Genomic DNA, 9991 nt, shown 5'->3' on the forward strand with positions numbered 1-9991 from the left:
TTGAAAAATGGAAGTTTTCGGATTTTAGAGGAATTTGTATTTCGCGCCACGCCCATCATTGGATATTGGAGCAGGTGTTCCGCTAGCGGAACAACTAGATGTAAGAGGTTTTAATGAACTCCCCCAAACAAGACCAAATCTGAACCAATCATAGACTTATGTTTCACCAGTTTGGCCACACAGTACAGCACAGGAGACAACTAAGTAACTAGATATTCTGTTTGTCTTTGACAGGAGAGAGACCAGACTCTCCCTCTGACAGCGGGAAGAGTCCTTCAGGGGAATCAGACCCAGGGAAGAGTCCTTCAGGGGAATCAGACCCAGGGAAGAGTCCTTCAGGGGAATCAGACCCAGGGAAGAGTCCTTCAGGGGAATCAGACCCAGGGAAGAGTCCTTCAGGGGAATCAGACCCAGGGAAGAGTCCTTCAGGGGAATCAGGCCCAGAGACGCCCAAAGCAACAGGAGGACATCACTGCTCCCACTGTGGAAAGAATTTTACCAAGTTAGGGAACCTGAATAGGCATGAGAGGACACACACAGGAGAAAAACCTTTCCAATGCTCCCAGTGTGGAAAGAGTCTTAACGAATTAGGGTACCTATTAATACATAAGAGAATATACTCTGGAGAGAAGCCTTACCACTGCCCCAAATGTGGAATGACTTTTACCTGGTTAGGGAGCCTGAAAACACATGAGAGAATTCACACTGGAGAAAATCCTTTCCAATGTTCCCACTGTGGAAAGAATTTTACCCAGTTAGGGAACCTGAATTGGCACAAGAGGACACACACAGGAGAGAAGCCTTATCACTGTTCCCAGTGTGGAAAGAATTTTAGGGGTTTAGTGAGCCTGAAACAGCATGAGAGGACACACCCACAAGAAAAGCCCTACCAATGCTCCCTGTGTGGAAAGAGTTTTACCAAGTTAGGGGGCCTGACTAGGCATGAGAGGACACACACAGGAGGGGATAAGACCACTGCTCCCTGTGTGGAAAGAGATTTAACCGGTTGAGGCATCTGAATAAGCATGAAAGAATACATACACAGGAGGAGAAGACATACCACTGTTCTCATTGTGGAAAGACATTTTCCCAGTCAGAGGACCTGGAATCACATGAGAGAATAGAAAGACTGTGTTCTGACTTGTGTTTTTGACTGAGAATGTGTGTTTTTGTTTATACCACATGAAATATTGTTTATATGAAGTCTTCAACAAAATAGGTTTACTTAAAAAAAGTATGTTTTATGTGTCTAAAATGAGATTTAAAAGTACATTGATGTATTGGATACAAGTGTAAAGCCTTAGATTTTCATTTGATGACTGGGATTTTTGAAAATGTTAATTATTATATAAATAATGTGATGGAAATTCTAACCAGAAAGGGAAAGAGAGACTGTAGATTCTTCAAATACCTTATTTTATGATAAGAATTCCAATTGTGGAGCAGTTAACAATCACACAACAGGTGCAACAGCCAAGAGCCCAACGAACAAGAGGTCTCCGCTTCTAGAATCTTTGTCTACGTGGCAGTTTAGCAGGTGTGTGACATCATGATGGGAACATAGTGTACAAACAAGTGATGACGCCAGTTTTGTTGCTCCTTTCTGCTGATAGAATTGTCGCTGCTGCTCAAACTAGTCTCTGTTCTCTTCATATCTCCACACGGCTTTGCCCTTGAAAGATACGAAAATAACAGGATGGACCAAAAACTGGTCTCTCTCTGACGGTCCTTTGTTGTTGGCCGCGCGACCAAGTTACTCAGAAACAAGAGAGGAAAAACACTGGTTTCTTCTGACATGAGAGAAACAGACAGAGGAAATGTACAGGTTTAAGGCTCATACAGCGCAGGTGCATAACAAAGTTTGTAATTTTCCACGATAGTAAGTAGTAGCCTTGCAGGAGCCTTGGCTTGTCTGATCCAGAACAGCTCATAGTAACAGGAGCCTTGGCTTGTCTGATCCAGAACAGCTCATAGTAACAGGAACCTTGGCTTGTCTGATCCAGAACAGCTCATAGTAACAGGAGCCTTGTCTTGTCTGATCCAGAACAGCTCATAGTAACAGCAGCCTTGGCTTGTCTGATCCAGAACAGCTCATAGTAACAGGAGCCTTGGCTTGTCTCATCCAGAACAGCTCATAGTAACAGGAACCTTGGCTTGTCTGATCCAGAACAGCTCATAGTAACAGGAACCTTGGCTTGTCTGATCCAGAACAGCTCATAGTAACAGGAGCCTTGTCTTGTCTGATCCAGAACAGCTCATAGTAACAGGAGCCTTGGCTTGTCTGATCCAGAACAGCTCATAGTAACAGGAACCTTGGCTTGTCTGATCCAGAACAGCTCATAGTAACAGGAGCCTTGGCTTGTCTGATCCAGAACAGCTCATAGTAACAGGAACCTTGGCTTGTCTGATCCAGAACAGCTCATAGTAACAGGAGCCTTGGCTTGTCTGATCCAGAACAGCTCATAGTAACAGGAACCTTGGCTTGTCTGATCCAGAACAGCTCATAGTAACAGGAGCCTTGGCTTGTCTAATCCAGAACAGCTCATAGTAACAGGAGCCTTGGCTTGTCTGATCCAGAACAGCTCATAGTAACAGGAGACTTGGCTTGTCTGATCCAGAACAGCTCATAGTAACAGGAGGCTTGGCTTGTCTGATCCAGAACAGCTCATAGTAACAGGAACCTTGGCTTGTCTGATCCAGAACAGCTCATAGTAACAGGAACCTTGGCTTGTCTGATCCAGAACAGCTCATAGTTACAGGAGCCTTGGCTTTCTGATCCAGAACAGCTCATAGTAACAGGAACCTACTTCCCCTGGACAGGACTCTAGTCTATAGATCCTCTTAATTTTTCACTACTGCTCTTTAATTATTTTGTTATCTTTATTTCTCATTTGTATTTTTTGAAGTTATTATTATTTATTTATTTAACTGCATTGTTGGTTAGGGCTTGTAAGTATTTCACTGTAAGGTGTTGTATTCAGTGCATATGACATAAGATTTGATTTGATAGTCTATTAAGTTGTTATATAGATTAATGGAATTTTGCATTTCTTGATTCCAACCTTGAAACCTCTTGAATTGGATTTGATATATGATTTGAATATTGCTAAATTTATTTGATTGGATACATTTGCAGATAAACATATTGGCACCGTTGCACTTTTCTTAAATAATGACCCATTTCTTCTAAAATAAGTTGAAACTGATGTTCTCCGCATCTTATAGGATTTTCAACATTGCAGAACCAATACATTTTTTGTTAACTTAAGTTTACATTCGGCTAATTCAGCCGCACCCGTTGCTGACAGGTGTATAAAATCAAGCACACAGCCATGCAATCTCCACAGACAAACATTGGCAGTAGAATGGCCTTACTGAAGAGCTCAGTGACTTTCAATGTGGCACAGTCATAGGATGCCACCTTTCCAACAAGTCAGTTTATCTAGTTTCTGCCCTGCTTGAGCTGCCCCGGTCATCTGTAAGTTCTGTTATTGTGAAGTGGAAACGTCTAAGAGCAACAATGGCTCAGCCGCGAAGTGGTAGGCCACACAAGCTCACAGAACGGGACCGCTGAGTGCTGAAGCGCGTAGCATGTAAAAATCGTCTGTCCTCAGTTGCAACACTCACTACCGAGTTCCAAACTGCCTCTGGAAGCAACGTCAGCACAAGAACTGTTCGTCGGGAGCTTCTTGACTATCTTCACATTACACACACACACACACACAGCAGCCTAGCCTGAAAATGGCCTGAAAATATTTTTGATATCTCGGATTGTTCTGACAAATATTTCCAGGCTCCGCTGGCATGGAATCTCCCAGGATAAACATCCATGCTCTCCTCCCGGAGGTTATGACAACACAACATCAAACACCGTAAATACACAACTTGATGCAACCACATGAAAAGGTTGGGAACATGTTTTCATTGGCCAGTGAGTGGTTAAGCCCTCGCCACAGCTACAACTTATTTATCAGAATTCCTGCTGTAAAAATAGCTACATTATTTCTGACACCCACAACTCAACTGCACCACGCGAGTTTGATAAGATTTATGTTTGGTTTGTTAAAATAGAATCTTTAGTCTTGGTTCCCTGCATTTTAAAACATTTCTTTAACTTTTGATATTGAATACTGCATTGTTGTTGAGGAAGAGCTTGCAGGTAACGGGGCATTTATACTATTGGTAAAACGTGGATAACCACGCTAGCTTCGCTCTCGTGTGGGGCTAACAAGTATAATAGGTAGTGCTAGGTATCAACAGCCTCCCGAGTGGTGCTAACAAGTATAATAGGTAGTGCTAGGTATCAACAGCCTCCCGAGTGGTGCTAACAAATATAATAGGTAGTGCTAGGTATCAACAGCCTCCCGAGTGGCGCAGCTCTGCATCGCACTACAGATCCGGGTTTGATCCCGGACTGTGACGCAGCCGGCCGCAACCGGGAGACCCATGAGGCGGCACAAAATTTGCCCAGCATCGTCCGGGATAGGGGAGGGTTTGGCCGGCTTGGATGTCCTTGTCCCACTGATCATAAGATCAAAATCACAGGGCTTAGACTGAAACTATAATTTAGATCTGATGATCGGTGGAACAAGGACATCCTCAGACAGGGCTTAGACTGTAAAACTGTCTGAGGATGTCCTTGTTCCACCGATCATCAGATCTAAATTATAGTTTTACAGTCTAAGCCCTGTCTGAGGGGGGAGGTTCCTCTAAGCTATATGGAACTGTTTTAAAACTTCTTTGGGATAGGTGGCAGTATTTTCACGGCCGGATAAAAAACGTACCCGATTTAATCTGGTTACTACTCCTGCCCAGAAACTAGAATATGCATATAATTAGTAGATTTGGATAGAAAACACTCTAAAGTTTCTAAAACTGTTTGAATGGTGTCTGTGAGTATAGCAGAATTCATATGGCAGGCCAAAACCTGAGAAGATTCCATACAGGAAGTGCCCTGTCTGACAATTTGTTCTCCTTCTGTTGCATCTCTATCGAAAATACAGCATCTGTGCTGTAACGTGACACTTTCTAAGGCTCCCATTGGCTCTCTAAAGCCGCCAGAAAGTGGAATGGGGTGTCTGCTGTCTCTGGGCGAAGAACAGCAGGAGAATTTGTAAGTGGTCAGCCTGGGGACAGTGACACTGGAGATGCGCGGTCATGAGACTACTCCATTTTTTCTTTCAGCCTTTGAATGAATACAACGTTGCCCGGTTGGAATATTATTGCTATTTTACGAGAAAAATAGCATAAAAATTGATTTTAAACAGCGTTTGACATGCTTCTAAGTATGGTAATGGAATATTTGGAATTTTCTTGTCACGAAATGGAACGTCTGTCCTCAACAGGTTAACCTGTTGGGGCTAGGGGGCAGTATTGACAATTTAAAAACTGTTTTAAGAAGGTTATACCAAGGATAATTTTGCTATTTGATTTTGAACTTTAAGACCCATAGAAGTATCAATAAAGAAATATTCAAAAGTTATTTTATGTAAAACAATATTTGGCCATACTGCTATAACCCATACTAACGCATTGCATAACATTCACAACATGGAACAACAGTCCCCCAAAACATCCAAAGGAAGTTTGTTCTGAAGTGTCTGTCCTATATCTGAGAGATACATGTCTTTAACCCCTTTTTTTGCCACTTAAGTCTTTCCACATTGTGTTACGTTACAGCCTTATTCTACAATGGATTAAATAAATAAGAATCCTCATCAGTCTACACACAATACCCCAAAATGACATCACAATACCCCATAATGGCATCACAATACCCCATAATGACAGAGAGAAAATAGGTTTGGAGAAAAAATGTCACATTTATTAAAAATAAGAAACATAAATACCTTATTTAAATAAGTATTCAGACCCTTTGCTATGAGACTCGAAATTGAGCTCAGGTGTGCATACTGTTTCCATTGATCATCGTTGAGATGTTTCTACAGCTTGATTGGACATGATTTGGAAAGACACACACCTGTCTGGCTGCCACAGCATTCTGAAGCGATACGCCATCCCATCTGGTTTGCGCTTAGTGGGACGATCATTTGTTTTTCAACAGGTCAATGACCCAACACACCTCCAGGTTGTGTAAGGGCTATTTGAGCAAGAAGGAGAGTGATGGAGTGCTGCATCAGATGACCTGGCCTCCACAATCACCCGACCTCAACCCAATTGAGATGGTTTGGGATGAGTTGGACCGCAGCGTGAAGGAAAAGCAGCCAACAAGTGCTCAGCATATGTGGGAACTCCTTCAAGACTATTGAAGAAGCATTCCAGGTGAAGCTGGTTGAGAGAATGCCAAGAGTGTGCAAAGGTGTCATCAAGGCAAAGGGTGGCTACTTTGAAAAATCAAATATATATTTTGAACTGTTTATCAATTTTTTGGTTACTACATGATTCCATATGTGTTATTTCATAGTTTGACGTCTTCACTATTATTCTACAATGTAGAAAATGGTAAAACAAATAATTATAACCCTTGAATGAGTAGGTGTGTCCAAACTTTTGACTGGTACTGTATATACACTTACAACTGTATATCTCATGAATGTTTTTACATTCAGTTACATGAAGTCACTTTCTTACCACTTCTTCCATAGTCCAACATGTAAGGAAAGCTTTTTTTTAACTCAAAAGGGATGCTGCCAAAAATGTATTGAATTCAAATGGATTTACCCAGCCTACAAAGCACTACAGCCACTCTGTGATGACCAGTTCTGCTCTTTTATTGAGGGATCTAGTCTGGATTAAACCTCATAGGGTGACAGTTTTATCTTGTGGAGATTTCATTCAGGTCTCTGTTTAACGGGATTCTCTGTTTGTCTTTGGCAGGAGAGAAACCAGACTCTCACTCTGACAGCGGGAAGAGTCCTTCAGGGGAACCAGACCCAGAGATGCCCAAACCAGCGAGACAACACCACTGCTCCCACTGTGAAAATAGTTTTTTGCTGGTTAAGGAACCTAAAACTGCATGAGAAGACACACACAGGAAAAAAGCCTTTCCAATGTTCCCAGTGTGGAAAGAGTTTTACCATGTTAGCTAACCTGAAAAGGCATGAGAGAATACACACAGGAGAAAAGCCTTATCACTGTTCCCACTGTGGAATGAGTTTTACTCAGACAGGGCACCTAAAATCTCATGAGAGGATACACACAGGAGAAAAGCCTTTCCAATGTTCCCAGTGTGGAAAAAGTTTTCCTAAGAAAGGGCAATTAAAAGAGCATGAGAGAATACACAAAGGAGAAAAGCCATTCCAATGTTCCCATTGTGGAAAGAGTTTTACTCTAATAGGAAACCTAAAAAAGCATGCGAAACTACACACCGGAGAAATGCCTTTCCAATGTTCCCAGTGTGAAAAGAGTTTTGCCGTGTTAGCTAACCTGAAAAGGCATGAGAGAATACACACAGGAGAAAGGCCTTACCACTGTTCCCACTGTGAAAAGAGGTTTATACAGTTAGGGGACCTAAAAGCTCATGAGAGAATACACACAGGAGAAAAGCCTTTCCAATGTTCCCACTGTGAAAAGAGTTTTATTCATTTAGGGTACCTAAAAGCTCATGAGAGGACACACACAGGAGAAAAGTCTTTCCAATGTTCCCATTGTGAAAAGACTTTTAGCGTTTTAGCTAACCTGAAAAGGCATGAGAGAATACACACTGGAGAAAAGCCTTATCACTGTTCCCACTGTGGAATGAGTTTTACTCAGACAGGGCACCTAAAAGCTCACGAGAGGATGCACACAGGAGAAAAGCCTTTCCATTGTTCCCAGTGTGGAAAGAGTTTTGCTAAGAAAGGTCCGTTAAAAGAGCATGAGAGAATACACACAGGATAAAGCCTTTCCAATGCTCCCAGTGTGGAAAGCGTTTTACCTGGTTAAGCAGCCTGAAGGAGCATAAGAAGACACACACCAAAAAAGCCCTACCACATCTCTCTCTGTGTGGAAGGACATTTTCCCAGTCACAGAACCTGAAATCACATGAGAGAATAAAGGCGCTGTGTTCTGACTTATATTTTTGACTGAGAATTTGTGTTTTTGTTTATGCCACATGAAATAATATCGTTTATGATTATACCTGTCTATATAAGGTCCCACAGTTGACAATGCACGTCAGAGCAAACACCAAGCAATGAGGTCGAAGAAATTGTCCATAGAGCTCCGAGACAGGATTGTGTCAAGGCACAGATCTGGGGAATGGTCCCAAAAAATGTCTGTAGCATTGGAGGTCCCCAAGAACACAGTGGTCACCATGATTCTTTGATGGAAGAAGTTTGGAACCACCAAGACTCTTCCCAGAGCTGGCCACCCAGCCAAACCGAGCAATTGGGAGAGAAGGGCATTGGTCAGGGAGGTGACCAAGAACCCAATGGTCACTCTGACAGAGCTACAGAGTTCCTCTGTGGGGATGGGAGAACCTTCCAGAAGGACAACCATCTCTGTAGCACTCCACCAATCAGGCCTTTATGGTGGAGTGGCCAGACGGAAGGCACTCCTCAGTAAAAGGCACATGACAGCCTGCTTGGAGTTTGCCAAAAAGGCACCTAAAGGATTCTCAGACCATGATAAACAAGATTCTCTGGTCTGATGAAACCAAGATTGAAGTCTTTGGCCTGAATGCCAAGCATCACATCTTGCGTAAACCTGGCACAGCATCAGGCTGTGAGGATGTTTTTCAGCGGCAGGAACTGGGATACTAGTCAGGATCGAGGGAAAGATGGACGGAGCAAAGTACAGAGAGCTCTTTGATGAAAACCTGCTCCAGAGCACTCAGGGCCTCAGACTGGGGCGAAGGTTCACCTTCCAACAGGACAATGACCCTAAGCACACAGCCAAGACAGTGTAGGAGTGGCTTTGGGACAAGTCGCTGAATAACCTTGAGTGAACCAGCCCGGACTTGAACCCTAACATCTCTGGTGAGACCTGAAAATAGCTGTGTAGCAAAGCTCCCCATCCAATCCGACAGAGTTTGAGAGAAGAATGGTAGAAACTTGTAACGTCATCCCCATGAAGACTGGAGGCTGTCATCGCTGCCCAAGGTGTTTCAACAAAGTACGTAGTAAACGGTCTGAATACTTATGCAGATTTTTCAGTTTATTATTTTAATAAATGAGCAAAGAAATATATATAATGTATTTCCTTTGTCATTATGGGGTATTGCTTTGTCATTATGGGGTATTGTGAGGTCATTATGGGGTATTGTGTGTCAATTCAGTATTTAAAAAAAATATTTTAGAATAAGGCTGTAACGTAACAAAATGTGGAAAAAGTGACGGGGTCTGAGTACTTTCCGAATGCACTGTATTGGTACACCATGTAGGAGCAGTATAGACCTAGTCTGTTCATTATATACATCTACATGATGTATTGTTACACCATGTAGGAGCAGTATAGACCTAGTCTGTTCATTATATACATCTACATGATGTATTGTTACACCATGTAGGAGCAGTATAGACCTAGTCTGTTCATTATATACATCTACATGATGTATTGTTACACCATGTAGGAGCAGTATAGACCTAGTCTGTTCATACATGATGTATTGTTACACCATGTAGGAGCAGTATAGACCTAGTCTGTTCATTATATACATCTATATGATGTATTGTTACACCTCCAGGTTGTGGGGGGGCCAGTACAAAAAAAAATGCATGAATTGAAATGTATGTATTCACTACTGTAAGTCGCTCTTATCCAGAGCGACTTACAGTAGTGAATACATACATTTCAATTCATGCATTTTTTTTGTACTGGCCCCCCCGTGGGAATCGAACCCACAACCCTGGCGTTGCAAACACCATGCTCTACCAACTGAGCCACAGGGAACACAATGGAGTTCAAGTCCAAAGACTGAGATGGCCATAGAACATTTTTGATTTTATGCCCAATTAACCATTTCTTTGTGGATGTTGATGTGTCTTGCTGGAAGATCCACTTATGGCCAAGTTTCAGCCTCCTAGCAGAGAGGTAACCAGGTTTTGGGCTA

General features: G+C 42.4%; 1 protein-coding gene across 1 annotated transcript; it reads left to right on the plus strand.

Moving 5' to 3' along the window:
* The first annotated feature begins 5550 nt into the window (after window positions 1-5550).
* LOC115186533 (zinc finger protein 501-like) lies at window positions 5551-8015 on the plus strand. The gene is made up of 2 exons (XM_029746146.1): window positions 5551-5584; window positions 6869-8015. Exons 1-2 carry the CDS (start codon window positions 5551-5553, stop codon window positions 7837-7839), a joined length of 1005 nt encoding a protein of 334 aa, XP_029602006.1. The 3' UTR covers window positions 7840-8015.
* Window positions 8016-9991: the final 1976 nt, after the last annotated feature.

This window comes from Salmo trutta, unplaced genomic scaffold, assembly GCF_901001165.1.
Source record: "Salmo trutta unplaced genomic scaffold, fSalTru1.1, whole genome shotgun sequence".
Taxonomy (NCBI): domain Eukaryota; kingdom Metazoa; phylum Chordata; class Actinopteri; order Salmoniformes; family Salmonidae; genus Salmo; species Salmo trutta.